We start from the raw sequence: 21,951 nt of genomic DNA, 5'->3' as shown, positions 1-21,951 counted from the left end.
ATATCATCCAATCAGTGCTCAAAAATGCCTTTCCTGCACTCTCAAAGCCCGCCCCCCCTCCGCCCCCCAATTATCACCTCTGACTACATAGCTTTGACTTTAAGGCAGGGTTGCTTGGCACATGCTCTTTTATTTCCACTGGGGCAGGAAGTTTATGGCTGCAGCTGTAATCCTTGTTCTCTGTCCCTTAAGATTGTTCCCCACAGAACAAATTATACATAAGACTTGATGACCCTCCAGAATTTTCCAGATGTTGTGTTTATTTAGCCCCAACTGCTCAATGTACTGTACAAGGTTGTAAGTACTGTACAAGGTTACTTAGCATTGCCCCATTTCTCTGGGAGATAGGAATCCTGAACAACTACCAAATATGGCCATGCCTGTACAGAGCCAGTGAGCAGCAAAGTAAAACTAGCTAACCACTGAGTGACTGCATCATTAGGAATTTATATCACCTTTCTGATAAGAGAATGAAAAGCCAGACCCAAACCAAATGTCATCTGCTCTGTAAAGCATTTCTTTCCCTACTTAGGCCAAGATTGAGATGCTTCCTTCTAGGTTCCGTGCTGCATTTGTGTGCATGTCTCCCATGGCACTTAATTATGGAGTGTTAGTCATGTTTGTTTGTCTCTGACTCTTCTCTGTGACATAATTGTCTACCTCTACCACCCTTGGGCGGTAGGGTAGGCTTTTAGTCAATGTTTGTTGATGTTATTTTCTATAGCCCAGACCCTATTTTAAATCACAATGAAAACTTTGCAAGGGAGATATTGTTCCCCATTTCACAGATGTAGAAACTGAGGCTCTGCTGGGCACGTTGGCTTGCAACTGTAATCCTAACACTTTGGGAGGCCAGGAGGATTGCTTGAGCCCAGGAGTTTGAGACTGGCCTGGGCAATAGTGAGACCCTTGTCTCTACAAAAAACTTCTTAAAAAATTAGCTGGGCATGATGGCATGCCCATCTAGTTCCAGCTACTCAGGAGGCTAAGGCTGGAGGGTCGCATGAGCCCACATGGGGTTGAGGCTGCAGTAAGCCATGACTGTGTTGTTGCACTATAGCCTGGGTGACAGATTGAGACCCTGTCTCAGAAAAAGAAACAGATTTATCAAGAAGTAAAACTTGGCTAGAGTCCTTTTGCCTCAGATGTGGTTCTGTCTAGCTCATACTCTTGACCTCTTCACCACAGCATGGTGTCACCCACCTCACTGGTGTAAATCACACATAACTGCTCACTACTTATGTGACTGCTCTCCCTACCACCTTGTGGCTTTTAGGAGGCTTGGTTGGCCAGTAGGCTTACACACACCTCCTCATAGTCCTCTCTCAATCGACTTGAAGATGATTGGTGGGCCACTTGTGCCAAGCTGTTTTCGTTGATCCCAGGTGGTGAGAAGTTGGGAACATATATGTTCTTTATACTCAGCGTCACACATGTCTTTCTATATGTCTACTTGCTGGCAGTTGACTGCTGCGGCTGGATCATCTCGTAGTTTGTGGGTCCCAGACTCGCCACAACAGTCTTTTGTTGGTTTAGGTCAGTGTCTTCATATAACGCTCTGTGCCTCCATTCCTGCCAAGCGCTGCAGGCACCTAGATGAAAGACGTTACACTAGTGGGAGGGGAAGGCTAATTTTCCCTGTATTTGTTTATTTCTCAAAAAAAAAAAAAAAAAAAAAACCTTGAATGCTGGGCACAGTGGCTCATGTCTGTAATTCCAGCACTTTGGGAGGCTGACACAGGCAGATCACGAGGTCAAGAGATTGAGACCATCCTGGCCAACATGGTGAAACCCCATCTCTACTAGAAATACAAAAATTAGCTTGGCATGGTGGCGGATGCCTGCAGTGTCAGCTACTTGGGAGGCTGAGGCAGGAGAATCACTTGAACCTGGGAGGCGGAGGTTGCAATGAGCCGAGATCATGCCACTGCACTCACTGCAGCCTGCCAACAGAGCGAGACTCTGTCTCAAAAAAAAAAAACCAAAAAACCAAAACTTGAAGAACAGGTTTACCTTAGACATATGCCATTTTAATGCAAATTTTATATAGGTATTATGATTCTCCTTCTTGTTCTGTATGCCAGATGGCAAAAAGTCTGTTCTGAGTAAGAAAGCCTGTGGTGTGACCCAGTGTCTGAGCCCCAGAGGTTCTGTGCTCTCCCTTGGGGCTGGATAGGCCAGCCAACATTCTTCCCACTCCTCCCAGTCGGTTCCCTCCTCACCTTCAGTCCACAGAACATCCAGCATACCCCATACAGGATTCCTCACTGTAGCAATTTCCAGACTTGCCTGGCTTTAAGACTCATTGGAAAATGCTTGTTAGAAGTAGAGATTTCTGGATCTTAATCCAGACTTAGTGCATTAGAGTCTCTGTGGGAGGGGTCTGGGAATTTGTATTTTTGCAAGTTCCTTGGGAGACTCTTAAAAATTGGACAGGGTTGAAAAGCATTGCTTTAGTGCAGCAAAATCTGTAAGTACAGGTAGTGAGGATGATTTAAGAGCACATACCATAGGTGGCAACCACAGAAATGTGAAATAACAGATTTTCACTGAATGGTTTGTCTGGTCTTGCCCTCTAGCTAAGGAATGTATCTATATCTGGCTTGGAGTTCTCTAGCTTTTAGTGCCTTGTGATTGTTATACTGTTCCCCTCTTCAGGCAGTCCAAGCATTGCTTTTGCGTTCACCTTTAAGGCCTAGCTGTCAAGTTTCAGTAAACTTCTGGTCTACTAAATTCTTCTCCCTGGCCCTTTCACTTCTTGCTAAAGAACTCTTTTTCTTCCATTTCTAGTTTTCCACCCAAGTACACATGTCTCCTTGATTTATTGTTCTCTCACTGCCTCTATTTTATTAATTCATTCAGTTACTCATTCAACAAGCATCTATTGTGCCAGCTGTGGGCGGGCTACAGTGATGAACAAGACACAATCCCTGCCCTCAAGTGCACAGTGTAGTAGGGAGACATGGGGTGTAAACACATAATTAAAATACCAGTGGTGTGCTAAGTGCTGTCAGATACATGTATGCAGATTTGTAGGAGCACTAGGAGGAAGAAGTGGAAGCCCTCACAGAGGGGCGACTTTTGAGCAGGGTCTTGTGGTCAGAAAAGGGGGAGGGCATTTTAAAGTTGCTGTAGGCCTAGCATTGTAGTCCTCACATTCTCACTGCAGCTCAGCTTCTTCCAGGTCTTCTTAATTTCTTTGCTCGTTTGTGGATCTGATGGAGCTAATTGGCATGGCTGAACTAGACTCTCTTGATTGACCTCTTTCAAAACCTGAGGAGGTTAGTAGTTGATTAATGTCCAGGATGCCAAATCTAACAGATTGTCCCACGATCATTTACTGACAGTGCCTGACTGAGACTTAAGCACTGAAGAAAGCTTTTTAAAGGCCTTTCACTTTGTCACTTTGCCAGATGTGTTCTGAGCCATCAGAAGTGTCCTTTGTGCCAGGATGGGGGTGGAGGTAGAGGATTTTGTGAGTGGGGAATGGGACAGGAGAATGCTCTGGTATTTCTTTTACAATAGAAGACATGGTTTCCTGTTACTAATGACGGTTTCCTTGGTACGCTCCTATACCCCTGTTAGCTGTGTGTATTGTTTGAAATTCCCTAAAGTCTTGAGTTGGCTAATTTGAAAAGGTTTAATTAATTTTTTTAACAAAAATTCACAGAAGTTTCTGTATTTCACTAGGGAAACAGATGAAGGACGATTGTGCTTAAATTTGTATAGTGTCGTAAGTAGTCATGATTGAAGTTTTAAAATATTTATTGTTTCTTGAAATAATGTTCGTTGTAGAAAAATTAGAGCAAAAAGGAAAGAAGGAAAAGAAAGTAATACCACTTCATAATCTTGCAAGCCATAGCTAACCACTGTTAATATTTTGGTGTGTAAACATCCACATTTTTCCACTGCATACATAGAAAAAAATTTTTACATGTATGCAAACACACTATTTTTTTTTTTTACCCCATCCAATGGCCTATCAAAAATTTTATCCTTAAAATTGAATATACTATGTAAACCATCTTGTCAGCAAATATACACCTATGGGCCATTCATTATTAGAGAGAAAAATGTATACTCTAAGAAAATTTTTTTCTTTTTTTTTTTTTAAACTTTATGTGCATTCAGGTCTTGATGGCAGAAAAAATGTGTACTTTTGAATTTATGTGAATCAGGCTTATTTTTTAAAAATCAAACTCTGCTGAAGTGTATAAAACAGTCCAGGTGTGCCTCACACCTGTAATTCTAGCACTTTGGGAGGCTAGGCAATTGCTTGAGCCCAAGGCCAGCCTAGGCAACAAAGCGAGATTCTGTCTTGAGGAAAAATTTAAAAACTAGCCAGGCATGATGGCATGTTCCTATAGTCCCAGACTCTTGGGAGGTTGAGGTGGGAAGATCACTTCAGCCCATGAGTTTGAGGTTGCAATGGGCTATGATCGTACCACTCTACTCCTTTCGGCCTAGGTGGTAGAGGGAGACCCTGTCTCCATAATATATGTGTATACACCCCTGCCCCCCCGGACACACCCGATGAAAATCACCCAAGGATAAACAATTTAGTATATGGCCTTCCAGATTATTTTCTGAATATATGCAAACATATCTATTACTTTTTTTATTTTTTACAGAATAAAATCATATATACCTACTGTTCTGCAGCTTGCCTTTTACACATAATGTGTTACAGACATCTCCTGTGGCAATATATTTGGATTACTTGAACATTATTGTATAGATCGAGGTTTTCCATCCTCAGCGCTAGTGGCATTTTGGGCTGGATAAATCTTTGTTGTGGGACATTGCAGGATGTTAGCAGCATCCCTGACCTCTATCCCCTAGATGCCAGTAGCACCTCTTCTTCCATGGTGACAAAAATGTTTCCCAACATTGTCACATATGTCCTGGGGGACAAAAGTCTCCTAGTTGAAAGCTACTAATATAAATGATCTATGATATAAGCATTTAGATTGCTGCCAGGTTTTGTTTTATTTTTACTGTAAACAATAGAGCACAGGATATTCTGATGGATTTTTGTGTACTTGTGTGAGTATTATCATTGAACAAATTCTTAGAAGTACAGCTGCTAAATTAATTTTGCTAGAAACCTGCAAATTATGGCTGGGTGTGGTGGCTCACACCTGTAATCCACCACTTTGGGAGGCCGAGACGGGTGGATCACCTGAGTTTGGGAGTTCAAGACCAGCCTGACCAACATGAAGAAACCCTGTCTCTACTAAAAATACAAAATTAGCTGGGTGTGGTGGCACATGCCTGTAGTCCCAGCTACTTGGGAGGCTGAGGCAGGAGAATCATTTGAATGTGGGAGGTGGAGGTTGCAGTGAGCTGAGATCTTGCCATTGCACTCCAGCTGGGCAACAAGATCGAAACTCCATCTTAAAAAAGGAAAAAAAAAAGTTGCAGATTAAGAAGATTATATCATTTTACTTTTCAACTATATCCCTATGATTCCAAATCTCTCTTTCCTGAGTTCTGGATCCATAAAACCAACTGTTGATTAGCCATCTCTTCTTATGTGTCTCACAGGCCTGTCCTAAGCTTAACTCTCTTCTTCAAGCTCACCAAACACGTACCTCAAGTGAGAAACCACCTCCACTTTACTTTATCTCCCTGCTCCTCTGACGAAGTCTTCCTCTGTTGCCCAGGATGTAGCATGAGCTCGGCTCACTGTAACCTCCCCGCCTCCTGGGTTCAAGTGGTTCTCCTGCCTTAGCCTACTGATTACAGGCGTGAACCACCACACGCAGCGAATTTTTTGTATTTTTCATAGAGATGGTGTTTCACTGTGTTGGCCAGGTTGGTCTTGAACTCCCAACCTCATGATCTGCTCGCCTTGACCTATCATATCATAGTGCTGGGATTACAGGCATGAGTCGCAGCGCCCGGCCCCTACTTTAAACTAGTCAGCAAATCCTATGGTCTTTCTCTTAGTTCGTTCACTTCATTCATGTCTTCTACCTCTATCTTTAATTCAGGCTACTACTTACTGTTGTCCTGATGTCTGTAGTAGCAGTGGAGCAACATCTACTCCTTCTGGCTTTTGCTCTTGGTTCCTGACAACTCATTCTCCCAGCAAGTGTGAACTTGCTGCAGTGCAAAGTGTTAGTCCTCTGCACTAGCCCTTTTCAGTTATCCCTGCTTCCTCTCCACCATCCACTGCAGCACGGAGGCTGAGGCCAACAGCACCTGACATTTATCACCCTTGATTGCAAATTTGTATTCATTAAATAGGCTTTCCCCCCATCAACTGACTATATAATAAGTGAATATTAAAAATTTGAATGTTGAAGGCACTTTTTATACTACAGTTTGACATTTTCCTGTTTTATAGATTCATGGTAAATAAGTTACCTCTTATTTTAAAAGGTTTTTTTTTTTCTTTTCTTTTCAGAAAACAGTGCTGTCCTGTCACCTCATGGCATGTCTTTCATCTCTTAGCTTTAAATCACTCATTCTCCCTTGAATGTCCTCTTGTTCGTCTGCATTTCCTGCTTTTTTTTTTTTTTGAGATGGAGTCTCATTCTGTCACCCAGGTTGGAGTGCAATGGCGTGATCTCGGCTCACTGCAGCCTCCGCCTCCTGAGTTCAAGTCATTGTCCTGCCTCAGCTCTGGAGTAGCTGGGACTACACATGCTTGCCACCACACCTGACTAATATTTTTTTTTTAATTATTTTTTTTTTTAGTAGAGATGGGGTTCTACTGTGTTAGCCAGGATGGTCTCGACCTCCTGACCTCATGATCTGCCCACCTCAGCCTCCCAAAGTGGTAGGATTACTGGCATGAGCCTCCGCACCTGGCATTGCCTTTTCCTTTTAACCCTACTCTCTACCCATCCATCTGTTCCCCTTTCCTTTGTAGCTAGTATATTTCTTGCCACTTCAACTACAGATTTTCTCCTGTATTTATCAGTTTATCCTTACTGCATTTGTTATATATGTACTACTTTGTGTATGCATTATAGATACTTTTAAATTTAATCTTGTGGAAAAGAGCTACATGAATAAGACAAAGCAGTGAACCAAGGGGAGAGGATGTGAGAATTCCAGTTTCAGGTTTTATCACGGTGTTAGGGTACAGAAAGACCTTTTAATTATCCCATCAAGAGTCTGAACTTTATTTTCTCTTAACTTTATGTGGTTCTGTATAGCAGTATAAGTGAATACCTCAAAAAGCAGTTGTACTCATTTGGTAAACTGAAACTCCAGAGAGAAATCCTTATCAGCCGTGCAGCATTCCATTTTGGGATATCTTAAATACCAAGGAAGCTAGGGAGGCCTAGGAACTTGGAGGTCTCTGTCATGGTATACAACAAACTGCTATGCAAGACTGGTTTGGGGACAAGCTCTGCAATATTCTACAGGAAGTCAGCTCCAAGCCTGTGGGAAATCATACATAGAAAAATCCTTGGCAAAGGGCCATACATCTCCCCACCATAACCCCATGCCTCTATATGCAGTAGTTCTATAACGCTGTAATTAATTTTATTTTTACAGTGGTAAACGACAGAGTAAGAATAATGCATAACCTGTTTCTGTTTCTTGTTATTTTAGGGGACATCACCCAGAAGGGCTATGAAAAGAAAAGATCCAAACTCCTGTCTCCTTACAGCCCGCAGACACAAGGTAGGCAATAAAAAATGGTTTCAACTTTCTCAGTATTTTTACACCAAAGAGATGTGGTCTTACAAGAGCTCTATCTTTTGTTTGTTCCTGTTTTTCCCTCCCTTCCTCACCAGAGGAGAGAAAAAAAACAGAAGGAAAGAAAGGAGGAAATGAATCTTAATTGAGCATCTGCTGTGTGCTAGGCACTTAAAAAAATACCTAAGGTCATCAGTTAATTTACACAGAACTTGGGTGGTAGTGTGTGAAAGACTGTGCATAATTGAGATGATTCCATGGCAGAAAATACCAAACCATGGAAAAACTACATCGTATTTATGATGGCGCACAAACCTTGATGAAAGAAGAGCAAGAGGGAGGAAGAAAGGACATATCTAGTATTGAATGGCAATACTTGAGGATTGGGGGGCAAAACCCTAAATGCACTTGTAGATTAATTCTAAGCCAGACTTATTGCTTCTATAGAGAGACTAGCATGTTTTTTATAGATCAGAAAGTCCTGAGTTAATTTCATGCTTAATTCCAAAGGGATTGCCATAACCTTTGCCTCTAAGCAAGGCTGTGTCTAAATAATCATCGTTATTTTTAAAGTTACTCAGATTGCAGGATTTCCTTTGTTAGCCTATTTCTGCTTTAATCAGTTTTACTATAGTGTGTTTTGTCTTTATTTCTGATTTTCTCTCCGCTTAAACCAAAGTGTGTTTCTGCAAGTCTGTTATTTGTGGAACTGATGGCTTTTTTTTAAAGTGGATTATAAATATCATGAGGACTCTGTATCTCCCACAGTTCTCATATTAAGCTTTGCACAGGGTTTATGATCTGTAAATATTCGTTGAATGAACAATGGAATAAATAATAATGCTATACCAATATATTTCACTGATGTGCTTGTTTTCGTTCCTGTATTGTTCTTGGAGATACCTTCATAGAGAAACTAGTAGATCAATACAGAGAATGCTGATTTAAGATATCTCAGTGAATAGGTACATAACTAAATGAATTGAGAGAGAAGAGGTAGAAATTGGGCCAGCCACAGCTGATGAAAAGCCAGCTTTGCTGAGGAAGGCATGACCTAGGGGTTGGGGAGGTTACCCTGATTTGTTGCTTATCGTGGATCTGACCCATGCCTCTGAAGGCCCAGAGATTTACTTGAGTCACTTTGTTTAAGAGCAATAGCTCAACAAGAGATATAACTATAAAAAGGACCACAATTTGTTATCCATAGTCAGGCTATACAAAAACCAATTCAGGTTAAAAAAGTCATAGAATTTACTATGAGAATTTTTTTTTTTTTTTTTTAAGATAAAGTCTTGCCCTGTCACCCAGGCTGGAGTGCAGTAGTGTGATCATAGCTGGCTACGGCCTCAGTCTCCTGGGTTCAAGTGATCCTCCTGCCTCAGCTTCCTGAGTAGCTGGGACTAAAGATGTGTGCCACCACACCAAACTAATTATTTTTTTGTGGAGATGGGGTCTCATTTTATTGCCCAGGCTGGTCTTGAACTTCTGAGTTCAAGCAGTACTACCACCTCAGCCTCCCAAAGCATTGGGGTTATAGATGTGAGCCACCCTGCCTAGCTAGTATGAGAAATCCATATGGTCAGCACATTCTTGCCCCATGGGCAAGCCTTATAAGGGGAACCAAATCATTTGCTTAGTGAATATGGATTTGGTGAATCAGCTGTTTAATTGCAGTAGGCCAAGAGACTGTGGCATATCCCTCCCCAAGTAGGGATGGCCTTGCAGGTGACCTCACAGGGGAAATAGAAGGCATGAGATCACAACCCCCTCAACTTCCTGATGCCACACTTCCCACATCTGTGCCCTTCCATAATTACTTACTTCCTTCTAGTTAAAAAGATTATCTGTCCCTCCTGCCAAAAGACAGTCCTTTTACCTATGCTTTGGATCCCAACTGCTCCACCTTTTCCCCCAAACCTTATAGTATCCTATGGCACCAAGGATAGGGCAGTGGGAACAGTTCATCTGGGTGTAGTCATAAGGTAGACAGTGTCTGTAGAGAACTTAAAAAGCAATGATGGGCCAGGTGCAGAGGTTTACACCTATAATCCCGGCACTTTGGGAGGCTGAGGATGGTAGATCACCTGAGGTCAGGAATTCAAGACCAGCCTGGCCAACATGGCAAAAGCCCATCTCTACTAAAAATACAGCTGAGTGTGGTGGTGCACATCTGTAATCCCAGCTACTCAGAAGGCTGAGGCAGGAGAATCACTTGAACTCAGGAAGCAGAGGTTTCAGTGAGGCGAGATCATGCCACTGTACTCCAGCCTGGGCCACAGAGTGAGACTCTGTCTCAAAAGATGAATAAATAAAAATATAAAAAGCAATGATGAAGACGACAAGAAATTGGTGTGCTTTTTACTACAAAGTATTGCTGTGTGCAGCAATTCACTGTAATAAAGACCTCACTTGCTGAGGCAGACAGCTGCATTGCCCCCTTGGTATGCCATTGCTGTCAGGTCCTCAGCTCTCTTGTATGGTCACTCTCTCTTTCAGCCATATTCGTCCCTCAGCTGTTGATCATGCTTATTACTGCCCTTTTAAAAAAAAATCCTCCATTTACTTGTCAGCCACTTTGATTTTCACCCTCTCTGTTGCCCCTTTCTAATCAAACTGCTCAGAACTGTCTTCATACTTAACACTGTTTTCTCAACTGCTCACTTCTCAGCCCATTTTAATTTCTTCTGGAGCTACTGCCATCAAATCTCATTAGTATTCAGCACCCTGTCTCTCGAAACACTTGTTTTGAAGCACTCTTCTTACCTTCTTTTCTTTCTTGCTTGCTTTTGTTTTGAGACAGGGTCTGGCTCTGTTGCCCAGGCTGGAGTGCAGTGGTGTGATCTAGGCCGGCTGCAACCTCTGCCTCCTAAGCTCAAGCGATCCTCCTGCCTCAACCTCCCAAGTAGCTGGGACTACAGCATTGCTGTCACACCCAGCTAATTTTTGTATTTTTTTGTAGAGACAGGGTTTTGTCATGTTACCCAGGCTGGTATTGAACTCCTGGGCTTTAGCAATCCACCTGTCTTGGCCTCCCAAAGTGTTGGGATTACAGGCTTGAGCCACCCTGCCCTACCCACTCTTCTTATTTTCTTATCCTCTGTTCCTGCTGCTCTTAGTCTTTCTTACAGGCTCATTTTTGTCTGTTAAATGTTAGATCTCTCAAGTTAAGGACCAAGACCTCTTGCCTTCTCACTCCTTGTCAGCAGTTCTCAAATTGTAGCAAGCCCTCAGAATCACTGGAGAGCTTGTTAATACATAGACTTCAGGGCCCCATTTTCAGGGTTTCTGATTCATTTGGTCCAGGGTAAGGCCTGAGAATTTGTATTTTTGTTAATTTCCCAGGTAATGTTGAGGTTGGTGGTACAGGGACCACACTTTGAGAACAAGATTATTTCAGCCACCCCTGTGACTAATTATGGTTTGAATTCAGATAACTCACAAATATGTATCTTCAACCCAGATCTCTTCCGACCTCCTGATCCATAGATCCAACTGCATACTTAATATCTCCACTTACATACCTTAAAGGTACCACCATTTCAACATAACCAAAATTTAAATTTATGACTTCTGTACCCCACCCCTACCACCATTTCTAACCCCTCCCTGCATACATTCCCCAGAAGACCAACCACAACATCCAACCTGCTCCTGTGCTTCTAGTTTTCTCTTCTGAGTGAATACAACTCACATTCATAAGCCCAGCAAGTTTGAGGCTTAAAAGTGATCCTCAACATCCCTGTCTTCCTTTCCCTCTTTTGTTATCAGGACCTATCCGTTTTCTGTGTCTTCTTGAGCCAGTTTTGGTAAACTTAATTTTTCTAGGAAATTGTTTTAAGTTTTCAGTTATTGATAATATTCCCTTTATTTCTAAAGCCTCTGCTTTATGTTGTTTGCCCCGCCCCTCCCCTCCCCTCCCCTCCCCTCCCCTCCCCTCCCCTCCCCTCCCCTCCCCGTTCTCTTTCTTCTCTCTCTCCCTGACAAATCTATGGATTTGTCTATAGATGTAATTCTGTCAAGTTTTGCTTTATGTATAGTTTTAAAGCTATGTTACTAGGTATGTTCCAATTAAGAATTCTTCATTGCAAATTGTTTCTTCTTTCATGAGTAACTGTTTGTCTCTATGGTGTTTTTTATCCTAAGGCTTTAAAAAACAAATCTAGGGGCCGGGCGTGGTGGCTCAAGCCTGTAATCCCAGCACTTTGGGAGGCCGAGGCAGGTGGATCACAAGGTCAAGAGATCGAGACCATCCCGGTCAACATGGTGAAACCCCATCTCTACTAAAAATACAAAAAATTAGCTGGGCGTGGTGGCACGTGCCTGTAATCCCAGCTACTCAGGAGGCTGAGGCAGGAGAATTGCCTGAACCCAGGAGGCAGAGGTTGCGGTGAGCCGAGATTGCGCCATTGCGCTCCAGCCTGGGTAACAAGAGCGAAACTCCGTCTCAAAAACAAAAAAAACCCACAAATCTAAACATGGTCAGTTATTAGGCATCTTAATTCCCCTAAAGGACATAAGGACTTTAGAATGCTTTGATGTTGATCACCACAACTTTTTTTGAAATGGAGTCTTGCTCTGTTATGGAGGCTGGAGTTCAATGGTGCAATCTCAGCTCATTGCAACCTCTGCCTCCTGGGTTGAAGGGATTCTCCTGCCTTAGCCTCCCAAGTAGCTGGGACTACAGGCACATGCCACCACACCCAGCTAATTTTTGTATTTTTAGTAGAAGCGGGATTTCTCCATTCTGGTCAAGCTGGTCTTGAACTGCCAACCTCAGGTGACCGGCCTGTCTTGGCCTCCCAAAGTGCTAGGATTACAGACCTGAGCCACCACGGCCTCAGTTACTGTTTTAGTTAACAATAGTTACTATACCACTTCTTATCTTACATTTTAGTATTAGCTTTATTTTACATACACCTTCAACTGTCAGTTACTGGTTTTGGTTTTTTTGTTTGTTTGTTTTTTTGAGACAGAGCCTTGCTCTGTTGCCCAGGCTGGAGTGCCATGGCGCGATTTAGGCTCACTGCAACCTCTGCCTTCCAGGTTCAAGCAGTTCTCGCCTCAGCCTCCCAAGTAGCTGGGATTACAGGCACGTGCCACCATGCCCAGCTAATGTTTGTATTTTTAGTAGAGATGGAGTTTCACCATCTTGGTAAGGCTGGTCTTGAACTCCTGAGCTCATGATCCACCTTTCCCAGCCTCCCAAAATGCTGGGATTATAGGTGTGAGCCACTGCGCCTGGCCTCAGTTACTGTTTTATGTAGTTAACAATAGTTATTATCTATTTCTTTACTATTCCTTCTTATATCTCAGTTCTTCTCAGTTTAGTTTCCTCTTCCTCCTCCTTTTCTTTTCTATTTTTTTTTTGAGAGAGGGTCTTGCTCTGTCTCCGAAGCTGGAGTGTGGTGCCACAATCTCCTCTCACTGCAACCTCTGCCTACTAGGTTCAAGCGATTCTTATGCCTCAGCCTCCTGAGTAGCTTAGATTACAGACATGTGCCACCACACCCAGCTAATTTTTGTATTTTTAGTAGAGACAGGGTTTTACCATGTTGGCCAGGCCTCGCATGATCTGCCCACCTCAGGTCTCGAACTCCTGGTGTCATGTGATCTGCCCACCTCAGCCTCCCAAAGTTCTGGGATTACAAGCATAAGCCACCATGCCTGGCTCAATTTTCTTCTTCTTAAAGCATGTTTTTTAGTAGCCAAATACTTTAGCAAGGATATCGTGGTGGTAAATTATTTCATTTTGTGTTTTTCAGTTTCTTTAACCATTTTGTTCTTTAACAATGTCTTTCCCAAAAAGGGCTGGGTTGCAGGGTTGGGTAATTTATGTTATGTAGATTACATATCAAAAGAAGAGATTACCCTTTGGCATATTTACCCCATATATCTTTGTAGATTTTGCAGGAAGCCATTTAATTTGACTTTTTAAATTTTTCTAAATAGAGAGAAGGTCTCACTGTGTTGCCCAGGCTGGTCTCGAACTCCTGAGCTCAAGTGATCCTCCTGCCTCCACTTTCCAAAAGTGCTAGGATTACAGGTGTGAGCTACCACACCCTGCCTGGTTTGACTTTTTAAAATACACTGGAATGCAAATTTAAACTTTATTAAAGTTCAGTACAGTCAAATGGAATGAAAATCATTTTAATCCTTTTGGTAGGAGCTTTCTACATCTTTGGAGGGGTTCAACTTCTTCTAAACTCTATTGTCTTCTTAGATTCCATTCATTACAACTGTGAGATGCTTCATTTTGAACATGGCTGCTTTGGTATAATGTATAAAAGTAACATTCCTGGTAGGATGCAGTGGCTCATGCTTTTAATCCCAGCACTTTGGGTGGCTTCCAAAGCAGGCAGATCACCTGAGGCCAGGAGTTCGAGAACAGTGTGGCCAACATGGTGAAACCCCATCTCTACTAAAAATACAAAAAATTAGGCAGCTTGGTGGTGCACACGTAATCCCAGCTACTTGAGAGACTGAAGCATGAGAATCCCTTGAACCTGGGAGGCACAGGTTGCAGTAAGCTAGGATCACGCCACTGCACTCCAGCCTGGTGACAGAGACTCTGTCTCAAAAATAAATAAATAACATTCTCACTAATATCTATGTGTGTGTGTATATATGTATGTATCTATCTGTCATCTGTCTGTCTATCTATCTATCTATCTATCTATCTATCTATCTGTCTTTTTTGAGACAGAGTCTTGCTCTGTTGCCCAGGCTGGAATGCAGTGTCATGATTTTGGCTCACTGCAACCTCCGCCTCCCAGGTTCATGTGATTCTCCTGCCTCTCAGACTCTTGAGTAGCTAGGATTACACATGTGCCACCATGCCTGGCTAATTTTTGTATTTTTATTAGAGACGGAGTTTTACCATGTTGGCCAGGCTGGTGTCAAACTCCTGACCTCAAATAATCCACCTCCCTCAGCCTCCCAAAATGTTGAGAGTCATGATTGTGCCACTGCACTACAGCCTGGTTGACAGAGTGAGACCCTGTCTCCAAAAATAAGAAAAACTAACTTAATTCAGTAGCATTGTAGGGTTTAGGTTCTAAAGTTACTATATGGCAAAAATCTCCTTCAAAATTACCCTAAAAAGTCACTTAAACTTCCCAACATTGGAACTGATAGTTATTTCTTTAAACAAGAGCCAAACCTTATCTGGTATTTAAGGGCCATGCTGTCTTTTAACGATAGATTAAAATTTATAAGATTAAAGATTAAAAATTCAGGGCCTCAAAATGCTCCCACTTTGAGAGTCATGGGAGAAATGAAGATATGGCAGATTCACACCTCCCATCTCCTGCTCATTCTGAGCTGTTTGCTCTTTGAAAAGAATGGCCCACAGAACATCTTTCAGTAGTTGGAGGCTACTATGGCCAAGTATAAAGCTTCCCACACACCTCAATTAGTCTACTTCCAGGGAGAAGGGGCCAGGAAATTAACTCTCTCCTTTGGCATGGCCCAAAGAATTGAATTTTCAAACCACACACAGTCTAACTCCTCTGTAAATTAGTCACTCTTGGCCACTCTTGGAGTTGCAGGAAAATGGAAGATTTTGTGTAGGAAGGCAATTTTCCTGTGCTGATCCTTTGATCTAATCTTTAAGATACTTTGGATACAAATAACTTATAATTCCAAGTAGCTTTAATAGAAAAATAGTTCACTCTAAAGATACAGGGGTTATGGACAAAATCTAAGCACAGTACATGTTTAATAAGTGCCTCCTGTGTTCCAAATACTGTTTAGACAGCAAGGAGACAGCATGGGACAAGACATGGCCCAGAAGCCACCTGGCTTGCTTTGTCACTCTACTTAGGGGTTTGTTCAATTAGGGAAGTCCTGGAGAAGCCTTCCTTGACCAGCACTATAAATAGTCCCCACTCCCATTATCTGAGTTGTGTTTTGAAAGAGCTGTCTTTGGCCATCCCATAGATTATGGTCTGTTTGTGTGTCTTATTCACCTACTGGAGAACATTCTTTTTTATTGTTTTTATTCTTCATGTCCCCAGTTTCTAGCATTAGTGCCTTATATATAGTCGATGTTCTATAATTGTTTACAGAACTAAAAAGAAAGAGCATTTAGAATTTCTGTTATTTTCTTGAGTAAACATCTACGAAGATAAAAGGTTAGGTAATACAAGAAGCGGCACTCTGCAGATTGGAGAGTGGTCTCTTGTTGATTGATCCTGACAACTTGTCTCCACCCTCAATAGATCTTTTAATTTAGACCTGCTAAAACCTCAAGAGGCTGTGTAGAGTATATCAGTTCTCATCTGATACTCTAGCATTTCTTTAATTTTTAAATGAAGTTGATACATCTATTTTAAATAGTACTACAAGATTTATAACAATGAATGAGCAGAAAGAAAAGGAGAGGCAGGGAGCTGCTCATTCTGTTTTGTCTTAATATATTTGAGATTATTTGTGACCTTTGTATATTTGATTTTCTTCCTTCATCCTTTGACTTGCTTCTGTCTTTCACTTCATTTTTGAAGTGAATCGTGTTAATCTCTTGCTTCAGAATAAGATCTTACCTTTCATGTTTTCTTTCTTGGCCTGTATGTTTCTGCATTGTTTTTCTCCCCAGACTCCCACCTACTTATTTTTTTTAAGGGATAAAACATAAGTTTATGAAGATAGTTTTTAATATTTGTTGATGTTCTTTAGCTTGTCTTGATAAGAAATTCTGGCGACCCAAAGGTTTTTCCCAAATGTGGGTTCCTTTTGTGATTGCTGCTTACTGGGCTGAGTGGCAGTCCCTGGTGTTCCAGTTCCTATAAGTACACTACACTTGGCCCCTTTCATCACAGTTCTAGGTTCAGTCCTGCCATTAAGGTTGTTCAAGGGTGCGAGTATGACCAAGTTAAAGTGAAACAAAGAAAAACCCTTTTATTTTCTCTCTCAAGCCTCTAATAATGCCTCTTAAGAATAGTCTGTAACCCTGTTTTCCTTAATGTCCTTGTGTAAGTATATGAAGATGGTGAGAGGCACACATTTTTGCGTACAACTTAATAGGAATTGGAGATACAGAGATAAGCAGGATTTTTAGGTGAACTTTAAATGGATGTCTCTACATTTTTGTGTTTATTTTTCCCAGCCAGCTGCTATCATGGGTGGAGGTGAGGAGACAGACAAGATCTTAATTATTTATTTTAATTAAAATACTAAATGCCTGCAGTATAAAAGATCAAGGAATTACTGTAGGAGCTGCAAGATGATTAAGACCAGCCTCTGACCTCAAGTTATTTACACTATAGCAGAGAGATGACAGTTACACAAATGAGGATCATAAAAGAGAGTAAAATAAGTACTGTAAGAGAGCTCTAAACAAAGTACTATGGAAATTCAAAGGGACATAAACTTAAAACCAGTTTTCGAAATCAGGAATAGCATTTTGTAATGCCACATAACATTTCCAACTATGAATATTTAGTAGACAATGTGCCTCTGTGTGTGTATATATGCACAGGGCTTGAGGAGTAGAATCTATTTTGTTTTATCTATCTCATTTCGATTTAAAAGTTCCTTCCTAATAAGGCTCCATAGCATAATGGAAAGAACATAGAACCTTTTTTCCAGTCCCCATTCTGCTTTCATTTGTTAGGTTTGGATGGCATTAGAATCACTATGAATTGGAACAGATTGCAATTGTATCTGCCCCAATATGTCTCATTAGAAGGAAGTCCAGTATTTTCCTGTTGTGGCTTCTTTTTCCTCCTAAATTGTCTAAGAACCCTCAGGGATATAGGCAGTGCAAAAGGAAAGGTGGATAGATCCAGCTTTCACACCCAAAAGGGAAAAGATCCCCACAGTCTACTGTTTGCTTTCCATCATCTCACAGGGTGCTGCTGAAAACTGATTCTCACTATGTGACCAGCCAGTAATGCTGAGCCTGTTCCCTGCATTGGTTACTCTGATGCTTTATGGAGGAAGAGCCAGGTATTTTACTTGGACTCCCAGAACAAAGTTTTTCGTGTTGGCTCTTTTAGCCTCATGCACTGCCATGTTCCTGATGTCAAGTGGCCAAGGAAGCTCTGGATCAGGATCTGTTCAGACACCTGCTACTTTACAAACCCGGAGTTCCCAACCCTCTTTCCTTAGTCTACCCCTGGAAAAAGGCAGGTGGCTCCTTTTCCATATTCCAAACACCAGCACTCTCATTCCTCTCTTGCCTTCCCTAGGTGGTGAGGTTAATCACCTATCCTTGTAAGGAAGTCTGTCCCCAGTTACTCACAGCTGCTTTAGCCTCTCAATCAAGGTACATTTATCCATCCTTCTTGGATGGGGTGGGAGTGAGGGCCCTATAGTGATTCAAGGTGATTATCGGCTCACTCTCATTGTGGAAAAATCTGTGATGGGCATCCTACTTTGTTAATAGTATCTTATCACATGGTGCTGTTGTGAAGATATAATGAGATGGTGATAGGCAAATTTGAGGAGCCAAAGAAATATTATCATCATTGATATTCTGTTGTTTCCTGTAAATCCTTTCAAAGGCCGTCCACTCAGCTTAGGGCAAGTGACTTGATACTGCTTTTCTAGTCCAGTCTCATTTTGTAACACCCTACCCTTTTGCTGTATCTTTAGCCCCACTGGTCTGTCTTAGACTTCCCAAGGCTTTGCTCCCTCACTGGGCTTCTAGAAACACCATGCTTTTGAATAAAGTGGCTTTTCCTTCTCTTTGCCTAGTTAGGTCTTGCATCACTGTCTCCTTTTACAGACAGTCGCCTTCTCTGAAACTCTAATGAAAGTTAAATTTCCCAGTATGTGAGCTGAGAGACCCTTGTTCTTTTCCTTCTTGGCACGTATCACATTGTAAAAGATACATGGTGACCACTTGCTTAACGTTTCTTCTCTGGACTCTAGCACCAAGAACAGTAGGCATGTCTGCCCTGTTCAACCACCAGAAGTTGAATTATTAGGTTCCTTGGTTCTCAGAGCCCTTCCTGTTTCACATTGTTAGTCTTGGAGGTGAGAATATCTGTTAAATCGTAAGCAGAATTAAAAGATAACATGTGGAGGCTGGTGGCTTCCTTCCATCTTCCTAAGTGGAAATGTTCTGTAGTTTTGTTCTACTAAATAGCATTTCTTTCAAGTTATCATCCTTACCATGTTCAAACAGTAGAAACATATTAAACTTTGAGGTCTTTTTCTGCCAACGAGCAATAAATTATGTACATGTTGATCATTGAGAAGGAAGGCCTTGTGTTATTGAACCTAAAATGTGCACTTTTTATTGTTACTAAACCTTTTAACATCATCACTATTTAAACATAATGGTGACCCCTAGTGGATATTCTGCATAACAGACTGAAAGATCAGAAACCCCCTAACTGAAGCTCTTGCTATGTAATGATAATCAGCAAGTTGTCTTTTTTCTTCAGATCTCTATCTTATTTTATGCTAGAATTTAGAAGTCGTAAAGAAGACTTAATTTGTGAGTCTAGCAGCTTCCATTCCAGCACTTACTTGTATTTAGTGTCTTTTAGAATTACTTTTATTTTATATGTAATTCATTCTATAAGCAGAACAATGAAATTGTAAAGAAATAGGGAGAACCTCAATCTAAATACCTTTGGGATTTTTGTGTCACACCTGACACTTATAATTATATATATTTTTTACATACACGTAATTATATTGTGTACATAATATTTCGTGTTCTTTTATCACTTGGCATTACTTTATTTGGACTGAAGTATCTGCATAGTCTACATATTTTTCATTTTTCTTTCTTCCTTTCTTTTTTTGAGATGAAGTCCTGCTCTGTCACACAGGCTGGAGTGGAATGATGTGAGGCTCAGTGTAACCTCCGCGGGTTCAAGCAAGTTGCCTGCCCCAGCCTCCAGAGTAGCTGGGGTTACAGGCACATGCCACCACACCCGGCTAATTTTTATATATATATATATATATATATATATTTTATTAAATTATTTAATATATATAAAATATATATATTTATAAATATTTATATATTTGTTGTTGTTGTTTTTTGAGAGGGAGTTTTGCTCTTGTTACGCAGGCTGGAGTGCAATGACGTGATCTCGGCTCACCACAACCTCCGCCCCCTGGGTTCAGGCAATTCTTCTGCCTCAGCCTCCTGAGTAGCTGGGATTACAGGCACGCGCCACTGTGCCCAGCTGATTTTTTTTTTGTAATTTTTAGTAGAGACAGGGTTTCACCATGTTGACCAGGGTGGTCTCCATCTGTTGACCTCGTGTTCCACCCGCCTCGGCCTCCCAAAGTGCTGGGATTACAGGCTTGAGCCACCGCGCCTGGCCCTACTTTTTATATTTTTAGTAGAGACAGGGTTTCACCATCTTGGCCAGGCTGGTCTCAAACTCCTGACCTCAGGTGATCTGCCCACCTTGGCCTCACTATATTTTTCATTTTTCATGGCATATAGTATCTCATTAGGTTGATACATGTTGTTAAGTTTCATTTTTGCTTTTAGCTTTTCCTTACCATGTCAGTGAAACTGTACATCTTATTCAAAACACAGGAATGTGTATTTTAGCACCCCTGGTAATTTCTGAGATCTAGTTGGAGTGACACTATGGCCAGGGAATCATTCACCTTGAGGCAGCATCTTGCCTGCCCAGTTGACATTACATATGCTGTTAAATAATGCCCTGCTGGCCTTCCATACCCTGATACTCCTTCCCACCTCTTCTTGATGAGGCCTTAGGTACAGTTTGAGTAGCCTTTATCTGAAATGTTTGGGATTGGGAAGTATTTCTGATTTTTAAAAAAATTTTGGAATATTTGCATTATATGTCAGTTGAACGTCTGAAATCTGAAAATTGGAAATTAGAAATGTTTCAAGGAACATTTCCTGTGAGCATTAGACAGGAGCTAAAAAAGTTTTGGATTTGGGGTTTGCGGTCCTCATCTATGTTGTTTTCTGTCCCCATTCATGATAAATCATTGCCCTTGCAAGTGAGCCAAGGTGGGAATGAGTCTCCACAATGTTTTAAATCTAACCAGGACATACTTTTCTCTTACTCCCAAATATGCATTGATTTGTCAGCTGCTTTTAGGGAAAGGAAAAGGAAGTCATTGATTTTTTTTTTTTAAATAGACAGTCTTGCTCTGATGACCAGGCTGGAGTACAGTGGCATGATCTTGGCTCACTGCAACCTTGCCCTCCTGGTATCAAGCAATCCTCCTGTCTTAGTCTCCTAAGTAACTGGGACCACAGACATGCACCATCATGCTCAGCTAATTTTTTTTTTTTTTTTTTAAGAGACACAGTCTTGCTATGTTGCCCAGGCTGGCCTTGAACTCCTGGGCTCAAGCAATCCTCCTGCCTCAGCCTCCCAAAGTGTTGGGATTATAGGAGTGAGCCCCACTATGCCTGGCCTTTCTTCTAGTATGTTCAATGCATACTAAGTATATTTGTAAATCTTATATTTAAAAAAATAAACTCTAGTGCATGGAAGTAAAAATTTATGAAATGCATATAAATTAGAGACTGTTTAATTTAAGAAAGATTTTAAGATCTCCTGTTATATTTTAAGTGATTCAATTCCTAAGAATATACCTTGTAATTATTTATATATATATATATATATATTTACAACTTTTTAACTTAACCTCTCATGAACTTGAAGCAAGTTTGTTGCACATTTGAACCAAGCTCATTCTATCAGAAATCCATGTTTTTGTTGCATTGTGCTTTGGGCCCCTGAGGAATACTCACTGAATAAACCTGTCGGTCCATTATTGAAACTGTATACCAACTTTTTGGCTTCATTTCTAGCAAACTATAACAAAATAGTTGCCATGATTTTAGACCCAAAAGAGACCTAGTCTGTTTGGATGACCAAAGTCCTGAGGGAACTGAGATAACCACTGCAGAGAATCATGTTAATGTTGCTTGGTGAAGAGTGGGTTGTGAGGTATTTTTTTTTTTTTTTTTTTTTTGGTACCAGTGCAGTAAGTCTCTTGGCTAAATGTCATCTGACTTTGAATTCTCATCAAATGTCTTTGTGTTATATTTCCTTGTGGTTTGATCTGTGATAACCTCTAGATAATTCTGAATGGAAATGGTCATTTTCTCTAGTTCTTTCCCAGATAGATCAGTCAACTCCCAGATCCCCCATCACCTCTGTATCATTTCATCGTAATAATTTTTCTTTAGCCCATATTTCTTCTTTCTCTTATTCTAATTAATTACATAGAAAAAAACACAAAAGTATAACTGAGAGAGGAATGATAAAAAGGAATACATAAACCTTTGTGTCATCCTTTGTGAAGTGAGAATCTATATAATTATTTTCACTC

At 41.1% G+C, this 21,951-nt stretch overlaps 1 protein-coding gene across 16 annotated transcripts in view; it reads left to right on the top strand.

The window, feature by feature from the left end:
• Positions 1-21,951, top strand: part of DIP2B (DIP2 acetate--CoA ligase B (putative)) — a 265,368-nt gene that overhangs the window by 127,595 nt on the left and 115,822 nt on the right. For all 16 annotated transcript variants that reach the window (XM_078336631.1, XM_078336628.1, XM_035256791.3 and 13 more), the window contains exon 2: positions 7,573-7,644. In XM_078336631.1, coding sequence (XP_078192757.1) covers positions 7,573-7,644 — 72 coding nt within the window. The remainder of the gene's footprint in view (positions 1-7,572; positions 7,645-21,951) is intronic.

This window comes from Callithrix jacchus, chromosome 9 (genome assembly GCF_049354715.1).
Source record: "Callithrix jacchus isolate 240 chromosome 9, calJac240_pri, whole genome shotgun sequence".
Classification (NCBI taxonomy): domain Eukaryota; kingdom Metazoa; phylum Chordata; class Mammalia; order Primates; family Cebidae; genus Callithrix; species Callithrix jacchus.
This window is presented reverse-complemented; position numbering and strand designations above follow the sequence as displayed.